The sequence below is a fragment of the Thermobia domestica genome, chromosome 10 (genome assembly GCF_964235325.1).
Source record: "Thermobia domestica chromosome 10, izTheDome1.hap1.1, whole genome shotgun sequence".
Classification (NCBI taxonomy): domain Eukaryota; kingdom Metazoa; phylum Arthropoda; class Insecta; order Zygentoma; family Lepismatidae; genus Thermobia; species Thermobia domestica.
The window spans coordinates 65,840,406-65,865,323 of record NC_137463.1 but is presented as its reverse complement, the minus strand read 5'-3'; the positions used below and the strand labels follow the sequence as shown (position 1 = coordinate 65,865,323).

The following is a 24,918-nucleotide window of genomic DNA, read 5'->3' as shown; positions in this document are numbered from 1 at the left end:
CACAACCGCTTTCTAAATATCGCTGCAGGCAGCCAGTTTATCCGTCTCTAGTTTTAATTTTATTGTGAGTCCATTCTCAAAATGAGAGAAGGGAAGAAAATGAAGGAACCGCTCCATTGACATTCTACCATTAATATTGACCTCTAATTATACGTTGACAGCATTTCTTCAACACTTTGATTCGCCGATTTGTAAACTGCACTATGTGACAATATTCCAATAAAATTATATATTTCTGTTTCATCTGCTTACGTCCATTTCTTTTCATTTGCGGAATGCTTTTCATGCTAGTTTGTTAACACTTCTTAGCTCTTCAATTTGTCTCCTAAAGGTATGCGATTGACCATTTGAAGCGTTCTGTTCAGTTTAAGAGCACTACATTTTTCAGAAACATTCTTTGCATCATCTACTACTCTTTTTTGTTTCAAACTATTACGAGCCACCCTTTGTGTTTAATTAAGTTCTTTGGTATTCCACTTACACCCTGGACGCGATTCCAAGGCGTGATCTCGATTCAAAACGTTATCATGTCTAGCTTGTTTACTACTACTAGATGGATGGCCGACAGACGAGTTACTGGTCTCACTACAACTCTCAGATTCTTGATCATATTCCTAGTTCAAGTCTTCTGTTTCATCATTTACACTCTCTTCATATTCGAAGGATTCGACACAGCTACCAAATTCTACATCATCTTCACTGTCACTTTTATGAAATATACGCTTATCTTCTTTTTGTTGAAACACCCTTTTGTCGTGAAATTTTGCAAACGAAGAACGTATCACACAACCAATATATTCTTTTGTAGCTTTTCATCTACGAGTGGTTAAGAGAAAAAATAGAATCAAATCAGGAGCGCTGTAGGAGACGTATTTGCTGCTTGGCGAACAGCCTGAAAGTGAGTAATCAAAGAAGTGGTATAAATGTTGAAATTATATGAACGTAGATTGCAGTGATACCTGTTGAAAATAGAGACGCTAACGGCATTATTGAAGAACACCTAGAATGTGGTGATACGTGTTGATACAATAGGAAATCTTTCAGACTTCCAGCATGTGCACAAATTAAAATTTACAAAGCGATCTGCCCATCGAATACATCTGGGGTTCGGTCGGATCCCAGGTCACAGAAACATGACATTTAAACTTCAAGGTGAAAAAGCAAACACTCGTTGATATAAAGCTTGCACTGTATCAGAACGATTTTGATATGAGACGCCACTGGGCATTAGCACCCGAAGTACGATATGTGCTCATGCCCTGTGGCACTAAATAGAAGTACCTTGGGTTCGCGTGGGCTCCAGGTTATAGCGGTAAGTTTAAAATATTGAAGAATATTAATTATCACATACCACATATATATAATCTATAGATATAGAATCAACTAACCACAAAAAGGTTTATAATCATTAACATTCTCTAACATGAACTGTTTACAACATTTACTACAGGAATGTTTCTATGAATCTCTGCTATAATATGGTTGAGAATGACGTTTTGAGCTCAATATATAAGGTATAATTCATCAGCAAATTACTGAGTTGATGCAGTTTGAGCTAGACTAAGACCTTCCAAAACACTGAAATGGATGGCAATGAATTTCCTGTATAATGTTTCTAATTTAGATTTTAACATAGTAGTACCATGAGATTGTAACATGAGAGTAAAAATATTATAGCATCATTTCTGATTTTCATTTAAATTACTAACATACATTACATACATCTAAGTTGTGTCTTTACATAATTGTAAAATTGGAAGCTGTATATTTTTTAAGCATTGCTTATGCGAGTATTGCTTTAGGTGTTATAGAACGCCATATGGTTTTTTAAGCATTGCTTCTACGAATATTGCTTTATGTGTTATAGAACGCAGAGTATAACATATGTTTTCGCTATACCCTAATGGAAAAGACTTCTCTCAACTACATTACTGATGTCAATTATAATAATTCTATAATGTGTTAGCTCAAATAGGTTCTCATCCTTTTCACCACTGATTTGCTTATGAAAATACATTATAGGAATACTACTATAAAACAAGTACACTGTTGCTTATACGCACGATATATATCTGATTAAACCAGCTCATGTTTAAGATATTGTATCTATATTCACCATAAATATACTTAGAAATTCATAATTGAATTCAGAATTTGTTTGTCGACAGCAGTTTGTGCGTAGTTGGTCTTTACCATTTTCTTTAGGTTGTATATCCTAAGTATTGAACTGTAACAAATTGCATTATTGTTCACGTAGCAGAGCCTTCTTCAAAGTTATGATTAATTAAATCTACATTTTATTAACTCGTTTTCCTTTGTATTCTTATATCCAATATCGTAGCTAGTACAGGCGATCCCAACTGTTATATGTCAAATAAATTGACATTATTAGAAATTTGATCCTGAAACAAGAGCTTTACTATATGTAGCAAATAGTTGATCGAGTCAACTTCAAGATATTCAACTACTTACTGAAGAAATATTACTTATTTTTCATAACATGTTATATTTTGCTTTAGTTAGTGTTTTTAGCGCAGTGTTTGACAAAAGCTAATGCATCTATATATTGTTCTAGGATTTAAATGAAATATCGGCGGAGAGACTTCAAGTTCAACGTACAATTTTACCATTTATTACAAGCGTAAGTACTGCACCCACTAGATTGAGTATATAGCATTATATAAGAATTAGTAACTTGTTTAATTATTTTTATTTATATCATTTACCTATATATAAAAATATTATGACATTAAGTTATTAACAATTAATATAAAGGTTCAAAGAAACGTCACGTGCCTCTGCGGTTACCGTGAAACTGAACAACAGAAAAGAGTACATTGGTGAAGCATGATGGTAATAAAAACTCGAACAGCTTGCTGGTTGTACTAAACGAAGCTGTCGTTCTACCTAAAAGGTATGTTTAAGCACTATCTAATGATTTTCGGCTAACAATACTCTAAAACATGTAGACAGAACCTAAGTCTTGATGTGGAATTGAAATTCTTATATTTTGTTTCATTGGTTGCTAGTCTCATTTACTGAATTTACATTTCTTGGAAAAGAATCTCGCTAACTATTACAAAAATAGAAATGATATCAAATGAAATATTTACGTTTTACGTCCCAGGCTTATGCCGGTTAGGCTAAATGAGACAGTGATGATGAGAAATGAATGAAATGGTGGAGTCAAGGAAGTGTCTGGAAACGGTAGAATCCTGAGAAAACCCACAAGCAGGGTGTTTCTTCATCACAAAGTCCACACGGCGCGAGCCAGGATCGAATCAGAGACCCCAAGCAGCGGAGGTGAACGCTCTATCACTGAGCTACTGCGCTCCCTATTACAAAAGTACAGCTAAAATTTCGTAAACATAGAATTGGAAAAAGTAGACCGCTTAATGTTTAAAATATTGTTGATTAGTACCTTTCAGTTATTCGTTAACTTTTCACAATAGTTTGGTATAGGTTTGCGTGATAAGTTTAAAATTACGTATGTTCACTTTCCAGTTATGATTTTTAATGATTTTATGTCTTACTTAATGCCAAAACAATGCATCAAAATACTTCGATTGGCTTTGTAGGGAAAACACTTTTCCATATCACTGGACATATTTGGTATTGTAGAAAAACGTTAAATAAACATTGGTCAAGAATGATAGTAATAAAAACTTGTACAGCTTTCTCGTTATACTAAACAAAACGTTTTTCTACCTACAAGGTATTTTATGTACACTATTTCGTGGTTTTCGACTAATAACACTCTAAAATACGTAGATATAGATAAACCTTGATGCGGAATCTAAGTTCCTAAGTTTACTCTTTTGGTTGCTTGTCTCATTTACTGAACTAACATTTCAGTTAGGAGGACAACTAAAATAGGTTTTCGCTATCTATTTCAAAAATAGAACTAATATTAAGTAAAAATAGAATTGGAAAAAGTAAATCCTTTAACGTTAAAGCTCTTATTGATTAATACATTTGAGCTATTCTTTTACTATTCAGAATAGTGTGGAGTAGTTTTGCGTGGGAAATTTACTTTTCTTATGTTTACTCTCTAATTATGATTTTTAATGGTTAGATATGTTATTAAATGAGAAAAGAATGCATTGAACGGTTATAGAGAGTGATTGTGCCATTGTTGAATATTGACATGAAATGAATACATACGATTTTGACGGTCATCTGGATATTTCAATCAACTATATTACATACAACTTGACCGAAGCTTAAAAACTAATCCAACATCAATTGGCGGCACTAAATTTTTAAAACAAATCAAGAGAGATACGACAAACCTCATCTGTTACATCGCTATAGGAGACAAAAATTGATCTCCTAAACAAAAAAAAAGAAAAAAAAGCTGCTTCAGTGTTTCGAAGTGAGCGCAAAGAAAACAAAATTTCCTCAATCAAAGGCTGGTGACAATTAAATAGCTACTTCTTTCTCCAGTTCCACCAGACGTTGGACACCAAAATCATAAGAAGATCGAAAAACTGTAAATGTATATTTGTATATAACAATTTGTTTACCAATGATTATCAACGAATTGATAAACATAACATCCTAACCATCGTATCGCTTTTGCCTCTATAATTGAAGTAAATTAAACCGTTGATGTTTGCCGTGTAAAATTATCAAATTAAGGACACTGACTTAATACTTAATGACTTCCTTTCCATCTTACATTTGAAATACATTTTTTTCTGTGAGATATTTATGTCTTTTGCATGCTACCTCTTTTCAGTATTTTATAATCTACAGATTTGGATCTATATTTCCAATTAATAAGAGAAAGAAAAGATATAATCTGATCAAAATGTAAAACGTAAGGAAAAAACAGTATACAAAATCTAGTATATCACTCAACAAAAGCAATTACCATTTCGTTTCATTTTTATTATACCTATTCCTACAATTTATTATATAATGTGATAAATATTAATATTAAATCTGCAGATGCTCATAAGTATTTTAGAAATATGTTTTAATTATCATGGGATAAGTACTCCAGTATTCGTTTTCTTATTAAATTCATTTACTGAAAAGTAAATGATACTCTTCTTTTCGTGTGAATCCACATGTTAGTAATTGACAGACTTCCAGAATCCGAAGTTGTTCTTCTTATTTCAATCTTTATAACATTAATTCTTCCTTCTGTTTTAATAGACACTACACTACACTCTTAGCACTTTGGAAGGTCAACATTAGAAGGGAAACTGGGTCCCAATGACTGTAAACAATAATAGACAAAGGTTTGCAAAAGAAACAGTTTAACTCACATGTTCGCTTGCGGCACGCCTCGCCTTGCTTGTCAATGTCGCTTGCTGTAACTGTCAGAGTGTCATTCTGGATACAAGATTCAAATATACCAATTATCTCTCTTACCCACGAGCAGCAGGTTCATACGACAGGTTAATGCAAGTGCATTCAAAATAAACGTTCGAGATGTGCACGCAGATCACGTTATGCAAAAGTGAAACCTTAATTTTCGCTGGCAGTTATAAGTCATAACATATGATATACAGAGGATCAACTTCCGTGGTTACCACTTCTTGCTGGACTCGGATTACGTAGTTTTCTTATATTGCATACTGTTTTGCATCACCCTGTATAACCCGTAAAATACGCAAAAGTGAATCGAATGACTATTCTTTCGTTATTCACCGACCTCAAATTAGTATCTATATTAAATTTCGTACAATTCGGACTCGAATTATATAGTTGTCATATGTTGCATTCTGTTTCGCATCACTCTGTATATTTCGTAAAGTACGCAAAAGCGAATCGAATGACTAATCTTTCGTTATTAACCGGCTTCAAGTTAGTATCTATATGGAATTTCTTTCAACTCTGACTCTTATTATATATTTGTCGTATCTTGCATTATGTTTTGCATCACTCTGTGTATCTCGTAAAATAAGCAAAAGCGAATTAAATGACTATTTCCTTGATATTCACCGACCGCCAATTAGTATCTATATAAAATTTCGTCAACGTGGAACTCGGATTACATATTTGGCTTATGTTACACTATATTTTGCGTATTTCGTCCAAGTTGGACTCGGATTACATAGTTGTCTTATGTTGCATTATGTTTTGCATCACCCTGTATATCTCGTAAAATACGTAAAAGCGAATTGAATGACTATTTCCACATTATTCACCAAATCTCAAATTAGTATATTTACGAAATGTCGTCCAATTCGGACTATGTGAGTTTGGGACGGTTTCCTTGTTATTGATTTCCGTTCCTTCACGTCACAGAGATTTTACGCTGTTCAACCAATCGTCAGCATGTCAAAATACGGACGGACTGGTTCACGAAAGAATAGAATAAGAAGCCACACAACAAAGGTTTTCCCTTAATCGAATTATGACAGTTCTCATTTGGGTTTATTTCCTTTGCATTATCCTAGTAACAGATTTCCTATGTGCGAAGTCCGTTTCGAGGTACATAACTCTTAACCATACAAGTTCATCACTGAGAGAAGCTCTTTAGGTCCACAAGGAATATCACATATTATTGATTCATATTTCCCTTTTTCATTAACTGTCCAACCCTAGTCAGTTAGTGTAGGATTCCAGGTTTACCAATATGTGCTTTTCGCCATATTAGGGCTTGAAAATATGCCCTTTTTATGACCGGACACAGAATATATTATCTTGGAGGCATGCATAATGCATCAACTTAATTTTTTTTTACTGAAAAACCACCGCGAATTTTTTTTCTGGGAAGTTATCTTCGGGATTCTTAAATATACACAGCGTATAAAGGCTTCAAGAACTCTGAACATGTCTTCATTAAAAGTATCTTTTCCCAGTGTTTGCAAAGTGTCAATAACTGTCTGATCAGCGTCTATAAATGTATTAAAGAACATTTATGTTTCCGCTTTAACATATAATACTCGGAGATATTAGGCCCTGAGAGAGAATGACATCCAATCAAAGCATTAGCTCGTTTGTGTCCTAACGCTTGATATACAATACGAACAGAAATCTCACGTGTTTTAGCTCCTGAGACAACAAACCAGTTATCCTGTGGAAGTTGAGGGTAGAAATTTATCGCTAGCGTTAGTACAGCAGTCTCAGGAAAAGTATTTTTACAGTCCCGCTCCGTTTAAACTTACAAAGAAAGCAAGTTATATAATTTTTGTACGAGCCTCTTCTTGTGTTATTACTAGAAATTGAACACATCGGATAGTAGCAAGAACCTGATTCTGATAGGATACTACAATACGTTTCCCTTTATCCAAGCTGGTTTTCACTGAGGAGTACTGAAAACCACCATTATCTTGTCCTTTTTATATCATGAGAAAGAAGTTTTTTTTTCAAAAGAATGTTTTTTTATGTTTATTTTGGGTTCTATCTCGTACATGACGAGAAAACTACACTGTTGTTTAAGACTTCTTATTGCATATACTGTATAAGAGAATTATCTACATATGTGTCAAAGACAACATTAATCACAGAAAAAGTACCACATTAAAAAAAACTCTTTTTGCAGAACTGATTTCTCAAATCATAAATTGTTCTCGTCTTCTTTCTTGCGTTCAGTTTCTGTTTCTAGGATAATGCGAAGGAAATGAACTCTCGTGAAACAAGAAGGAATGCGATAAATGTATATATTCTGGTCACAAGTGTTAGTTATTCCATTAAATGTTATAGTACCCACTTCATCTCAGTTACTGATAACTGGCAGTTAGTTTCTTGGTATTATGTTGCTCTGGTAGATGTTCCTTAAATTAACCAAAAATCGTCAAATTATCCAAACGATCAACAAAGTTGTTTGAAGAACGAAATGCTTCATTATAATAGAAAGACGTTTTATATGTCAATATTTCTGAATAGCAAACACAATATATTCTTAAGGTCGATGTAAGAACTTCATTACATGTTTCAAATCAAGATTTAAATATCAGTTTATCTGTGTAATTGTCTTATACTATAGGGATCAATTTTGTAGCATATTCCCAATAGTATTAAAATAATGTGCAGGTGTTGGATAGTCAATACACGGTATTTTATAGATTATTTTCCAAAGAAATCATCAGTACTCGAATTGGACAAATTTCACTTTTAAAACTCTCTTGAAAATTCAAACCTCCTACTGCAGACATCAGACTTTTAACAGAATAAATCGATTATAAGCACTCCCATAATCTGTTCTTAGACTCATTCCTCAAAGCAGCGGAATATGCCATCATCCTCCACGTTTTAGAACTTAAAGAAACACATTGATTATTTATTTAACTTTATTTAAATTTTATGGTTTCAGAAAGAAATTATGTTCCAACATCCATTGAAAGTTGATGACACTTGGCATTAACCTCCAGATCTTCAGACCACTAAATAGTTCCCTGACTGCTAATTGAACGTCTACTTTATGTTACGAAATAGACATGTGGATAAACCAGAAACTGAAGCCTCAAGAGAATTTAACTTCACCTCTTTCAGATGAGATTTTTAGCTAATATTTAATTAAACATTGTTTATAGTGATTTCGATATTGTGAAGAAATTATTTTCATTTCTAGAGTGCTGAGACCTTCAAAGACATCATTGAAAATGCACCTGCTCTATTTGCAGAAGGGTTTAAGAATTTAAGGAGATTGTTCAAAGCAGCCGTTGACGGCGATCTAGTGAGTATTTATTTTAATCTTTAATGTACATAATATATTTTCCTTTAAATAAATTATAAGGTTAAATTAAACATTCGTCCGTTTTTCGTCTTTGTGTTAGTAACAATGTTTATGCATCTAATTTCGTTTCCTAATACCTGGTAACTCACTTTCTCTGTGGAAAAATCAAGTTAAAAAGGCAAATGGTTAGAAAAAATACATGTCTTAACTCGCTTCCTGAGCGTGAGGTTGCCTATTCATACTATTGAACTTGTGTGTATGCACATAAAGTTTTATACGTGTATATACTTGTGGCAACCAAATAATATTTTTTTTTATTTATAACTCAATCTGTTATCCTAAATTTAAAAGGTACGAACTATTTCTAAAATGAAATTCTCTAAAATTACTAATTCTGGAACAATTCAATGAAATCACTTTTTACACACTGGCCTCCATTCATGGATCTGCTTCAATTCATCATCATTCTTTCTAATCAAACGTCTTCACTCTCTTTATCTTGTATTTTATAATGAGAATCGATTGGATCTTAAATTCAAACATATTAGGAAGTTTGGAATTGCTAGAGTTCGAATTAAGGCTGCGGGAGAGAAATAAATTGTCCGATTGACTATAATATATAACACAAAAGCTTTTAACTAATTAAGAGTTAAAGAGTTACATAAATTTCTTGACGGGCTAATAAAGTATTAGTGAAGAAACAATCGCTAGGTGAGTAAAATAATTTTCATTCCTAACTTGTATTGTTTAATTATTTATTATTGTTGTTGTCTTTTTAGTTTATTATTATTAACAACGATTTTATCTAAACATATTGAACCTATTATACATCAATTTTTGTGAGGCAGAATAAAATGTGGTAAGTGCGAAAAATAAATGTATGTGGTGCAAGAGACGTAACTTCAAATATTTGACATACTTGTTTATATCTGACTGCAAACAAAGAACAGTACAATACAACAACTATAGTACAAAAAACAAATTTGAGGCTGCATAAGAAATAGACAGTAAGTAACTTTGAATAATTGGGATGGATAGTCGTGATATTGACTGCGGATGAAGCTCCTAAATCTTGCAGCGTTTGACAATATCGTATTTTACTGAATAGGACATTAAAAAGCTCCTGTATATTAAACTATGGGAAGTAGATTACCTGTATGTTCACAGTTGAGTGTATTTAAGTGTTAGTTTTTTAAATCAGTTTTCGAGTTAATTTAATTTGAAAGTACTTTGTATATAAATTTAAGTTTCATAAGAGATTTAGAAAGAGTTACCAATAATCAACTGTTAAGTAGTAATTATTTATCTGTTTTTTCGCACATTTTAAGAACATTACTGCTTAGCAAAAATCAACGATATGAGCAGTTTGATACTACAGCCATAATTCAATTACCTTTAAATCATCCGATGGGAACATTAGCTTGTTGATCATAGTATCTGCTTATAAGTGAAACAACTTGGTGTGTATAATGGCAGGATGAAGACTCCAATTTCTTTGTTGGAAAAGGTTGAGTTGAGTTGAGTTCATTTTGTGTTTAACGTCCCGTTCAGCACCGAGGACCCAATGATGCTCTTATATATATATGTTCATTGTCACTGTGATTGGAAATGTACTTTCATGAATGCTAACGTAGTTGCTAAAAGCAGCATGTGCTCTTACATATAAATAGTTTGGAAATGTCCTATTATTAAATATTTAAATGGACGTTATCTTTTTACACTTAATAACATTTCAAATTGTGTTATTGCACCTAAAATAAAAAAAGAAATATATTTACAGTTGTGGATACCAACCTAGCATCTTTGGTTTATTGTTTCCCAAGGATATACAGCCCAAGTTGGAGTTATATTTGTTTTTATCATAATAACTATAATCAACGCGCTCCTTTCTTTCGGAATAGGAAATAGGAATGCTTCTTTGGTCACAGCATTTACAATGAATGTAGAGTAAGATGAAAGAAAAATCGTAAAACACAATAATAAGTTGCGTAAATAACAATCTTATTAGTATTTGAACTAAAACAACACAAAACACTAAACGTGTTCGTAAATTTCGTACAAAGTTGATGTGCAATATATTTTCATTTATTTTGAATATATGTTTGGAATAGTAATAATGTCATATACAGGGTGTTTCGAAACAACACCGATGACGTTTGAGAGATTATTCCTGACACCAAGGTAGGACGAAAAGTATAAAACAACATGGGTGCACAAATCCTTCTTTTCGGAGTTATAGGCTGCCGAAAACTTGAAAAATGATATTTAGAGGTCCATATTTCTAATACTATAGGACCTATCGTAGTCGCGTCAAAACTATTTAGGAACTAGTATGTGTCGTATCAAAATACACACGTTTCAGAATCCTGCGGTAGTTTCGTAGTAATTTTTATAGACGTAGTTTGTGAGTGTCTTAAATTATATATCCGTAGTTATACTGCATGTATAAAAACTGTTGCGTTGTGCACCGTAGAATTCTGAAACATGTATTTTTGGAGAGCTCACATATTAATTCTTGTGTAGAATCTTGACCCGAGTATGTTATGTCCCATAGTTTTTGTACTATGAACCTTTCACACTTTCTCTGCAACCTTGACTTCAGTACTTCAACTCAGTGTGCCACCTACACTTTTGCAACATTTATCCTTTTGTACAAAATATCAGCATATAGCGGAAACCAAGCATACTAAAGAAAATGACTACGCAAACACTGTGTCACCAGAGAATAAAAGCTCTATACCTTCTAGACGTCTGCACGGGCGGTATTTTTAGCTGAGCCCGACCCGGTCCGTAAATTTATAATGTGAAGCCAGACTCGAGTCAAACATTTCCAATTGGGCCGGCATTTAGGCCCAAGCCTAGCCCAAGCCCGGCTCGAGCTCGTGTGATAATCATATAAGCCCAAAATAAGCCCAAATTAGAGAAACTTAAAAATTATCGTAAAATTGTAGTTTTTTATTTACAGCAACTAGTGGTTTAGTTTTTCAGTTGTGCTTTAAACGTTCTCCAGGAAGAATGTCCAACAAATATTGTCGTACGGTATATTTACAAAGTTACGCCTGAAAATACCCGAGAAATATGGTTTCGCCGGGGCTCGAGGCGATATACTCATGTAGGAGCGTGTCTGCTCCGAGAGTATGGTCGGACTTAAATCCGCGGGCACAGCCCGGGCCCGTGCAAATCTCTAATTCCTGAGTGCCACTTCACAAAGAATGTCTACAATTGAACTACTTCTTGACGCCAAATAGCGTCAATGGCACACAAAAATAGGTATGAATGACGCCGTATGGCGTCAAGTGGCAGCGAACAAGTTAAAGTTTATTTTCTATGTTTTGGCAGCCCATAACTCCGAAAGAAAGCATTTGTGCACCCCAGTTGGTGTATAGTTTTCGTCTTATCTTGGTGCCTCCCAAACGTTGTCGGTGCTGATTCGAAACAATCAGTATAATTTAAAGGACATAGTTATAAATGCACGTACATTGAAAAAAAAATACATTTTATACTGAATTCATATATTTTATAAAAGTATATATTCATGATAAGTATATGTTATTTGCAAGCAGTCATTAAAATTGTTATAAATAGTGATGTTACTTTCTGTATTGCTGATATTTCCAATATTTGTAAACATTTTTTTCTTTCCCAGGCTCCTAATAAAGTCGTGCAAATTCTAATTAATTTCCTCAGAAATTCACCACTTCTTTCCGCAGTAAGTATGACCTATTATTTAAAATTGAGTTCTTAATATTGTAACTCAAACGGAACATAGTTTAGCATGAATATGCACAAAATATTTAATCTTTTCAAGAATTATATAACTATCAACAATGCCAAACTCAGCATCGACTGTTACATGAAGATAGTGTTTCCTCTTTGAAGTAGACAGAAAAATTCATAACTCTATAACCACTAAAGCAACCAACCGTTATTATACGTTCATATCTTTTTGTATAGAGAGCAATGTACTTTTTAAATTAAATACTACTTCTTGTAAAACATGTCTCAATAGCATGAGAATCAGTAAATAGTTCGTTAAATAAGTTAGAAACATATTTATGAAAAAGCAAATCTCGAAGTTAAAGCATTATTTCGAGAATCTGTTAACTGTTTTCAAACGAGGTTTTTCTCCGTAATTTAAACATATTTATGCCTGAATAAACATGACTAGATAATTTATTTACTTTCTACAGTAAAAAAAACTGCGTTTGATTACAGAATATTAGTCATGTAATATGTGGTCGTCATGTATTTGTGCATTATGGCTAGCCACATACTACGTGAGGAGCAGTAAAACGTGAGCGTGCAGTGAACTGAATAAAAACAGGTAATATGAAGTGTGTACCTCTACCTCTCTTATTACCAAAAAGAATATATGTGTGACATTTGATTACACGGTACAGATTTTAATAAAGTGTTTAAAGTGCTGGAGTACTGCGTTTTGCAATGTCTTTCTAGACGACGGTCTACAGGGGAAAGTGGTCAAAAAATGCAAAGGGAAAACTGGTCTTAGGGGAAGTTTCTTTGAATAGATCACAGAGAATTAATTCGTATTGTAGCTCAAACTATGGTGCCACTGATAGTGAGCAAGGAACCCATGCAAGAACTCACGCAGCTAATGTCGAAAAACACATTCTACTGGCTGTTACATATTATGACATATTATGTTCTTATGTTCTACTGGCCTAACCGCTCATAAGTGATCACATTAATTTTGCACTACGCAAATAGTGCTATTCAACATTTTTTATATTCTATGAAAAAGGGAAACGTATGACATCATCGTTTTCTTCACGGTTCTCCTTTCTATAAAAAAAGAAATATGAACAGTAACATCCAACTCCATAGAACCGTGAAATATGCAGGCCACACTGTGATTCTCTAGGCTGAAATAATCTGAATTTTGTGTGGGTTTTGTGGTATTTGTTATCAGGTGTGTAATTGCTCATGATAATGTTGAAATTTTAAGCGTAAATCTACATCTTATAAAATACATCTGAGCAAAGAAATCCCTAAATCTACAACAGAGCACAAAAAAATTTTTGTCTAGGTCGATAATGTTCGGCGAAGGCAGGTGGGACGTGCTTGATGAACATCGGACAGCGTTAGGCACCTCCCCCTTCTTTGCAGAGTAACCTGAACTAATCATACCAAAGAATAGTGTATTTGATATTGAGTAATTGGTGCCATTATTCACCTATAAGACACCATTGTAAATAGCGTTAGACGTAATATTGTAGCTAAAGTAAGTGAAACTCTGTGTTAATTTACTTAATTAAACCCTTCAAGGTATTCGTGTTTTTTTATTATCACTTAAAATGTTATTGACAATGTTTACAAAGTTAAATACTCTTAGTTAATTAAAATTAATAATTATATTTCTTGGATTTTAACCGTCGATGTTTAATCTGTTTATATCATATTATCATTTCAGTTTGTAGTTCCAGTAATTACTGATTTTTATCTTAATGTTACTGGAATACACGTAGAATTTACTCCATCAAAGGTAGGTAGCAATCAGTAAGTTGTTTCATTCTGATAAACATAAAAAATATTTTATAGAATTTCTTTGAAAGATCTTCCAAACAACTTAAGAAGTGAGTATAGGATAATACAACAACTTAAATTTTACAGTACACTATCTTAATTCAACAATTTTTGGAACATTGTAGAATGTGAACACGAAGTGTTTTCATTTAATTCACTGTTATAACTTACGTCAAATGTTAAAATTAATTGTTTGAAGTGTGATAATTAAGTCCTATATTAGTGTCATTTGATTTTATTCACAATTGATTTCTTATAGGTTGTATTAAACGGATGCTGTATAGTAATTTAGCACCTAGAAAGTATATCTTACCTGCAAATAAGAAAATATTATATTAATTGAGAGAAATGTACAATTTAAGCTTGATACACACAGTTATAACACACTGTGTATAATGAGTTTTAATGCGAAATTAAATGAATGATATGGTTATGGACTGAATTGAAATATTAAAGCGTGGTGTCCCAAATAAAATATACATAAATAACAAAAATAATTCAATAATGCAATTTTATTTCTTTTTTTTACTATTCTTAATATTGGAATATGCAGGCGTCCAAAATAACTATTAAATTTGAAATATGTAACAATTTGTTTCTTAAAAAAGCGATAAAATTTCATGGTATATATATGTGCGAACGTAATTAAATTTTCTTATTTTCACATTAAAAGTAATCTGATCACTTGGTGGAATAAATATAATTAAAATAATATTGAATATATAGCATAATTAATGAAATAAAGTTTAGAATACCGTATATTTGAGTTGAAGCAGGAATTTAATAAATGTGTAAGACTAGTATTCGCTGTAAGCGAATAGACCAAAATCGTATATGTAATTAACAAAAAGGCGACATCAAACATATCATTCTCACATTTCATTACATTAATTTTGGAAGAAAAATATTATAATAACACTGCAGTAACTGTTATTGCTCAATTGTTTATTCGTACATAAAAAGTCATAGAATATTATAAATCGTGCACAAGTGTTACAATGAGTGTTTGACATATATTATCTATGAGAAAAACAGACATATTTTTACTAGTTGTTACAATTCTAATTGTGTAATTCATGATATATGAATTGTCGGTTTTGTTGAGGATTATTTGGATATTACTAGTTGGAGACTTGAAGAGAAACGCCTTTCTCAGACGAAAATAGATTTATATTACTAAAACGCTTTAATATTCTAGTATGAATACTACATTTATTTATTAAATTACGTCATTTCAGTGTTACGACGATTTATACTTGGAGGATGATACGACATTTCTCAGGAGTTTGGGCCAGTATTTAGCTCTCACCAATCTTGCGCTTACAGGAACTGTTCCAGAGGAGCTGGTAAATACCATTTTGTCGAATATTTATTTATATTGTATTATATAGGTTTTTGATCTTTGAAAATTACCACAACGTCTAATATATATGAACTGATATAATAAATTCACTTTTTTCGTTATACCCTTTATCATAGGATATTTTGAGAATCTATATGAACTGAATTACTTTTATATAGTGTAACAAATAAAACTATGGATCTTCAAATTTAAGCAAATAATATATTTTGGAAGTTCTAGATATACTTTTGGAATTCTACTTCACGGTTTGAATTACGAACTGTACGACAAATGGAATTGTGATAAAATTATATGTTTGTTTATCAGTTTAATTTCACATTACTTAATAAATAAAATTATGAATTGAAAGATTATATTCGGAATAATACTAACTGAATCTTTTACCATATTTTATTTTCCTATATTTATTTGATTTTAGACACATTTTATCTATACTAACTTGTAATATAATCACAATAAATATTACTTAGAATTAAGTCAAATTTTTTCGTGGTGTGTTCTACTTGGAATATTACAACAACACGCCTTACACTACATTATTATTACTTTCACGGCAATGCTCTAAGGAGCGAGCTTGACCGTGTTGTACTGATAGGAATTTTAATGTTTAAAATTTCGTACACTGCCTCCTTGAATACCAAAATATACATCTTATGAATAATTACTTCCACAATTTGACAATTGTGCATATGGTTACTTAGACTAAATAAATGCGACAAATCCAAAGAGATTTATTTTTGATTAATTTACTACAATTCACACCAGCAAGGAAGGGCCAATAATGAAGTGGCTACATATGATATTAATAATAGACAGTAACATCTAAATCTCTGAAATTCAAAAACTATATATAGTTGCTTTAAATATTACTGAAAACCAGCACATGGCATACATTAGATGACTTTTGAAGATATTTACTTGCACCTTTTGACACTAATTTACATATCTACTGTCAGTTCACTGCAAATTATAATAATATCACTAAATGGGCCTGACCTAGGTCATTAGGATGCAGCTTCGAGTCACACTGAGCGGTATGAAAAAGAACAAGGGAATTCCAATCACATCCCTTTAATAAACAAGTACACAAAATACGCAGAACAAAATAAAAAATGAAGAAATACGACAATGTCAAAATCAAAGATGTGTACGAGGCATTTAGATGAATTACTACAATATTTGATTTCTTAGAATAATCATTTTTTATGTGAATACAGTTCGTATAAGCAAATTAAAAATAAAATTTAAAAGCTAACGATATACTACTTTACATTATAGAAATAATAAGAGCAACATAATTGGTTATGGTCATAAAAACAACAATGGAATAACGATTTCGACAAAATAAGTAATTAATGAATTCTTCAGAAGGATGTCTTCCTACGGATTATCAAGTTCCTCAAGTTCGATGAACATTGAGAGGAATGATGTGAGATTTTTCTAAGAACAAAACCACTGTAATATCCCGAATACTTCTGACGTGTAGTGAGAGCACGAACTTCGCGTTGAGTTTTCCCCTGAGAAACATGAAACTTAGAATTTCAAACGAATCAAAAATGATACATAGGAACCAATTTAGAATCATCTGTAATAGTATTGACACTTGAAGTATCCACATTTGATTCTGATAATAACATAATGAGAAATATAGTTCGGTACTCATACTTGTCAACTTTGACTAGTCATGATACTAATCTCGTACACAAACATAATGGAAATAAAAGGGACGGAAAAGAAGGTCAATAATACATTGCACTTTCTACAAGTAAATGTTTATTAATCCATTGAATACAAATTTAAGATGCCGCATAAATGTAAGCAGAAAATATCTCGGAAGTTGCATTGATACATTGTCCACATTATACTGGACTCACTATATACTCGAGTATAATAATTTTGTTTCATTTCGTCTCATTTATTTAAGTCATTTAACAAATGTATTATGTTTGGAGGGTTCAGTTTACATGTACGTAGTATTTCTGTAAGATTACATAGAAACATAATATGTTTTACGGAAGTGGTAACAAATATAAGAAAATATTTTGCATTGTTAAACATATATTTTTGGATATTCTTTACCACGAAGACCATTGTTTATTTTATTTGCCATCTGTCCGGAGCGTTGTTGTACCTGTGATAATCGAGTAAAGTAAGGTGTTTTTATTTCGCATCATTTTAATTTTGCGGATGTCAGAATAAGGTTCTTTCGTATTATAAGTAGATCAAACTGTTAATTATTTTTTAAATGTAAAATTAGTAGCTTGTTTATCAATGTAAGTTTGCAATTGTGCGGAGTAGAATGTTAACCTAACTACGAGCTCAATTTGGGCCCTTTTTTCAAACCAGATCTTTTACAAAGTTACACAGCGCAAAGTATCCCATAACTACAATTCTAAAGTGAGATTGAGTAAGGTGCTTTGAGCATAGGACTTTATGATGTTATAACCATAAATTTTAAATGATTAGAAAATACATTTACAATTTAAACAATCCTCATTACCGCATAAAGACTTGGAGTTAATAAATATAATTCTATAACAAATTCGATTATATTCATTCTGGTATATATTTAATTTTCCGTTTTTAATATTTCTTTTAAGATGTTCATAATGCTTTTCGTATCTAGATGGTAGTTTTAATACAGCTTTTTCTTCTTCTTCTTTAGGTGATAAAACAGCATAAATTTCTCCATTAATAATTACATAATCGAAAACATCTTGTAGCCCTTCTAAATGAGTATCTTTAAGTATAGTATATTTAAAGTCTGATTTATTTTTTCTACATTCTATACGTTATTTAGCATTTGGATATCTTGTGTTTATTTTAAATTTTTTGACACATTAAACATGTTAAGGGTGATAATGTTTCGTATAGACATTCACGACAAAGAGAATCTTTTTCTATATATCTAAATTGGACTTTATATTTTTCTTTCTTACATTTCTTACAAATTTTAGTTTTACTATTTTCTTTATGTGTTTTAGTATTATTATTCTTTTCTATATCTAGTAAGTATTTGTTACCTGCTTCACAAAGTGTCTTATTCATGTTTGTAAAATATAATAATTTTTTATTTAAATTTCATTTCTACATTATTCCTCTGAAACTTTTATAGTTATATCCATGAAGTTGTACTTATATCTAAACCTAAAACTTACTTATACCTACTTACGTCTACAACTCTTCTAACTTATAATGACCCCATGGTAGGGTATTGATCCCATCCTTTAAAACACATCTCTTATCATACACACAACTTAAAGCTAACTTATTTACTTCTATACTGTACAAATCGTGCTTATAACTTCTAATCAAATTCATCTTCTTATAATATTCTCTTTGGCTAATCAAACAGTCCTTACATTCGTTAAATGTACGTTCTTTATACACGACACTCTTCTTAACACCTTTAGCTTTCTTACAACACTTTTCTTTATCGAACTTACCTTTAAAGTCTTTATCTGTTAAATCTATTTGAGGTGCTTTTATACTGTACATTTACTTCTTAAACCAACAAATTCTTTTATGATTGTTCCTTTAAGTTCATCTTTCATCTTACCAAGTATTTTCTTATTGACCTGCGGTATCTTATATCTGTTATCTTTAGAGTAATCACTCGTATGGAAGTAATCAATATAATTTTTCATGTCCTCATACACATCTTCTGTTTGGATATGGTATATATAACTATCGGTATCTGTATAACATACTTCTATTTTGTCTTGATATTTTGGATTCATCACATTATAATGGAAATCGTACATTAAATATTTTGACAAATCTAGAATTGACATACCAACATAAATCGGTTTATTAAATTGCACTTTAATCTTGTTCATGTGAACTGCTACTAAATTTTCCGTAAAAACTGTAGTACTCTTATAATTTGGTTTTGCTACAAGTTTCTCGTATTTATTGTCATCACTTACAAGTTTGATATTAACTCTCTAATATTTTCCATAGTCTTCCCAAATACTGAATTATTCATGAGCTTATAAAAGTCTTTTTCAAAATCATTTGTTGCTTTCGTTCTCATTTGTGTGTTTAAATCAATATATTTATTTAACCAATCTGATTGTTTGAACTCTATTACTCGATGTATCTTATTAAGTTTTAATCCAAGTGAAAGACTTTGTTTTAGGTTTCGATAGTGAATTACATATTTTTCTTTGTCATATAGGGTTGTTAATAGCTTCGATTGTTTTGAACCAGGCGGACATATATTTTGAGGAGCTAATGGATAGTCTTTGTGATAGTCATGTAATTCTTTAGGATATTCAAGATCAACTTCTAATATATAACCAGTATCAGAATCATCAGTTATACTTGCAAAATCTATTTCTTCAATCTCATCTTCACTTAACCATCTAAATCTTTTATACGTTAAATATTGACTCATCGCCCACCCATACAAGTTATTAGCATCTAGTTACATTAAGTAAGAATTTTCTTTATTCTTATCATAATCTTCCATATACTTATTGTTTGCTTTTACATACCTTTTTGAGCATTGACTAATCCCACCTCTTATACCTTTCTCTACCATTAGTACCATATCATAATCCCACAACAATTCTAATTTTATATTTGTCATGTTTAACATTGCATCCCAAGCTAAACCTAGTGCCGTCATAAACCAAGCAGGATCAAGATCATAAGCTTTAAGACATGTTTCTCTAAAGTTCTCATACACATCTGCCAACAATAATACATCTGTTTTCAAATATAAATCATGGTATTGTCCGAGATTCTTAATGTTAAACTTTTCCCATACTTTCTTTGCATGTGCATAATCTTCATCACTTATATGTGTGTTCATAAGTTTGTTGAAGAATGCTTCCTTTAGCGGTAATTTTCTTTCTCTAAACCTATCCCAATTGTTAACATAATCATATGGGTAAACAACTTTTGTTATTACAAGTTGTAACTGTTCTTGATTAGGATAAAAGTGTTGGGTATGTATCATTTGCTCAGGTTTCAAGTTCGATGATAATTTGTCTAAACTAGAAGCCATAAATCTAAATGAATCTACAAATTTCAATTTAATAGTTCCAACCTTTTTACTGAATGATATGTATCTTTCTTCATTATTGGGTATTAGATCTATTTCTTCTTTATTACATTTCTCTTATGAACAAGTGTGAGTCATATCCTGTCAAGTTATGTATGATCACTGGTACAAACTTTGGTACTTTAACTTTTAAATTGCAGTTATTACATAGTGGTGCTATAAAGTTTCCTGTTATATGATCGGGATGCTTAACTTTATGATTTTCTTTAGTATACTCCTGCTTACAGTAATAACAACATTTAGATTCATTGAACTCTTTTTTCTGATTTTTGTTAATGGTAATTCGTTATTTTGTTTCTATATGTTTGATATGTGTTTGGCTTCTTTTGTTAACAGTCTTATAAATTTATTAGCAGCGTTCTTATCTCTATACAAAACAGGATTGGATTTACTTCCATCGCTCTTTACTACATAATAACAAAATCCAGATGGTTTATGTTGTTGATATTTTTTCGTATATGGCTCGTTATCCGGATAACATTCTTCACAACCCATAACTTTATGTAACAAACATTCAAAATCAGCATAAATCACAAATGGCATTTTCATTGTGTATTGGTAGTTTTTAAATTCAACAGATTTACCTTCTTCAGGCATTATTATTTTTACTGGTTCATTTAACGAACAATCTTGCTCATGTTTATTTAAAGTGTCTTGAGAGTAAAAGTATAACAAACATCTATAACATAAATATTTTCGAGCTCTCCATTTAGTTAACTGTGCACATACTAGTCTGCTTAAATCCTTAATCCAACAATAATGTGTTTTAACTTGATCTTCATTTTGTTCTTTTATATATAATAAATTGACATGATTTTCTTGCTTCTTTTGTGTGTGATGTAGTATATAGATTGAATAGTCTTTAGCATATGCATAAACATTTATAGAAATATTAAGTAATTTTTCAGCTCTTGGAATATCGCATAGTTTTACAGGAAAATGAATATTTTTTTAAATTTTTCTTCTAAGTATTTAACAGCTTGCTTGTACTTGGAAGGTCGTTGTGGATCTTTATTAACTGGGTATAGTGCAGAACAAATTGAATATAAGAAACATTTTTCATCTTCATTCTTTACATTTATGATTGCTTGTTTATTTTTAATTTTATCAGGTAGATCTATGTATGTTGATCCTCTATATTGTGTATATTTGACGATTGCTAGTTGTAAAAAGTCAATGTTTATAAGAGCCCAGCCAGAACCTCTAGCTTGGAACTCATCCATTCTTGTTCTTAATCTTTGTTTCATCTTAGGTATTTCTTCTTTTAAATTACTTGATTGATATATTTCTTGGTTTTCAGTGTTAAAATAGAAGTTTTGAGTTTCTTTACCTTTCTTATATGTACAACTTATATAAAGAATAGCTTTTAATGAACTATGTTTACTTATGCTAATTTGTAATATGTTTAATATGGCTTTAGATGTTGCAGTAATATATTGTTCAAGTGGATCTTGTGGTTTGTAATCTGTTGTAAATTCCCATGTTTCTAATCTTGATTTCATTGTTGTTTCTTTGAGCTTTACATCAATTGGTACTGATTCAACTTTGATTTTCGGTTCTTCAATTACTTGTTGTTTAAATGGTAATATATTTCTAATTTGTCTTCTGCTTTGTTAATCATCATATTGTTTAAGAAGGTTTATTAGTTCTGCTTTTCTTAATCGGGAATATATTTTGATTCCCTTTTCTTTACATTGCCGTCTTAACTCTATTACAGTAAATCTACTGTAATTACTAGTCTTATTTACTATATAGAAAATCTTACTACTCAATTTTTATCTTCGCCGGATTATTTCTAATCATTTTTGTACTATATCTAGTTCCATATATCCTAATACAACGCTTAACATTGTACACCACTGCCATTGTCTACATATTACGCGTTGTATTAGAACACGACTTCGATGAGAATAACCCATCAAAGTTACATATACACATAATAAAATTAAATCATTTTTGTAAACTTACTCATTATAGTCATAATCATCACTACCATATTTATATTCATAATCACTACTCAAATCAGATGTTTTTGTTGCATTATTAATAATTCTTTTTCTTTTAACCGTATTTGCTTCTCTAGTAGTGCTGCTAAGAGTTAAGGATCATCATGAATTAGTTTAAGTCTATCATGTAATAAATCAAATTCTTTCTCCATATTTATTATATAGAAAACCAAGAAAAATGAGATAAATTTAAAAAATCTAAGAATAAAAACGAAGATGACTAGTGCTAAGGAAATATTATCTTACAAACCTATATTTGATTGTGTATGTAAACATTTAGATATAGGTGGTTATAATGATGAAGACAAAATAAATTTTAGCGTGTCCATAGGTATGTTGGATCATTTGTTCAAGAAAGCCACTAAAGAAAAGAACTCATCTCTTATACAAAACATTCTCTATACAAACGTTATGAGTTTGTCTGATGAGATGCTAGATTCACTGATTGATGAGCAATGGTTATCTATAGGTTATGATGATTATGAGGAGGAATATAACTATGATCCCATTACAGAAGATTTCATACGCAAATACCTGCAGAAAGTTAATTTGAGCGAAATATGTTCATGGAAAAAGTTATCAGTAGAGTTTATAAGAGAATTAGCTGATAAAGTTGATTGGGAGATTATTTCAGGAAGCCAAGACTTATCAGAAGACTTTATAAGAGAATTTGCAGATAGAGTTGATTGGGAAGAAGTATCGTATAATCAAAACCTATCTGAAGAATTTATTAATGAGTTTATAGATAAAGTTGATTTTGATGCTATATCTTATGGAAACAAACTCTCTGAAGCCTTAATACGAGAACATGCAGATAAAGTTTCTTGGGGGCGCTTATCTGGAACTCAACAATTATCAGAAAACCTTATAAGAGATTGCGCTGACAAAGTAGATTGGGAAATAATTTCAATATTTCAAAATTTAACAGAAGAATTTATTGCAGAGTTCAAAGACAGAGTTCATTGGCATAACATTTCAATTTATCAAAACCTCTCTGTAGAGTTTATATATTTATTTAGACATTATATTGATTGGAGAGTTATAATAAGAAAATACCGCCATAATTCAGATTTAGGTAGTATATTGAATTTAGCATTCAATGTTACAACAGATGGTTTGTTTAATGTTTAACTAATTACCTTTTATGACTATTATATCACAAATGTTGTAGCCTTAATTATTATATCATAAAAGTCGTAACCTTAATTGTCAAATAATAACCTATCATACAAGCAATCTATACTGTTAATCAATTCTTCTTCTGATAGGGGTGTCCAAAACTCATTACTCTTACCTTTACGAATATCTAGTTCTTGCTGCATTACGTTGAATATCTTAATACTGTTAGGATCTCTAAACTTTTCGTATATTATTACATGATTCGGATATTTTTCTTCTGCTTCATTAAGAGGCTTATATAGGCTTCTCTTTTGACATCTTATTGCATAATAAGGGAAAGGATCATTAGGTTTGTTCTTCTTATATATGGTTAGGCAATTATCTTTTGAAACATCATCTGTATATGGAGCTGCAATTGTTTTAAATGATTTATTTCCTTTTCTTGTTTCTCATTGTTTATACGTAATTCATTCATTTGTTGTTCTGTTTCTTGTAGTCTTGTTTGAAGTTGATCGTTGTCTTTAACGAGGTAATTGATAATGATTTGATTACATTTCAGATTAAACTCTGGAGATAACCATCGTGATATATCTAGAATCAATTCTTTACAAACATATGTTCCTCTTAATTCATTCCATATTTCTCCTTTGCCACCTGCTACTTTTCTAATAATTTCCACATCTGGAAGACCAGCGCTGGAAATGTATGCTATTAGTTCTTTAGATTCTTTATTTTGAAACCAATTTTTAAACTCTTTACCACCGTCTTGACACAACTTAGTAGCATTAAAGTAACCTGTATTCTTATCTATAATCAACTTGAAATCACCAAAAATACCATACCAATAATTGTTCTTACTCTGTTCATAGCAAATATCATTTAAACTATAAGAATTATCCATAGTACTCATATTTATTATATAAAAATGTTGATTTAATCATTTTCGGAGTTTTTACCCACAAAAATAAATTCTCGTTCACCATCTTGTCATATCAAGTATTAACTCTTCCGAAATCGTTACACCCTTACATAATCATCTAACACAGAGAGTAACGGTTCGCTAGCCTTTTATGGTTATTATTCCATAAAAGACAACATTTATATTTACACTACAACATTACTCTTATCTACCCAACTATTATGTGAATCATCAAAACCTAGCCATTTAACATATACTTTA

The 24,918-nt window shown here is 31.2% G+C and overlaps 1 protein-coding gene across 4 annotated transcripts in view; it reads left to right on the top strand.

Moving 5' to 3' along the window:
• LOC145662003 (uncharacterized) overlaps positions 1-24,918 on the top strand; it is a 202,782-nt gene that overhangs the window by 31,627 nt on the left and 146,237 nt on the right. For all 4 annotated transcript variants that reach the window (XM_081727341.1, XM_081727340.1, XM_081727339.1 and 1 more), the window contains exons 6-10: positions 2,576-2,641; positions 8,531-8,635; positions 12,282-12,344; positions 14,067-14,138; positions 15,418-15,525. In XM_081727341.1, the coding sequence (XP_081583467.1) occupies positions 2,576-2,641; positions 8,531-8,635; positions 12,282-12,344; positions 14,067-14,138; positions 15,418-15,525 (414 nt within the window). The remainder of the gene's footprint in view (positions 1-2,575; positions 2,642-8,530; positions 8,636-12,281; positions 12,345-14,066; positions 14,139-15,417; positions 15,526-24,918) is intronic.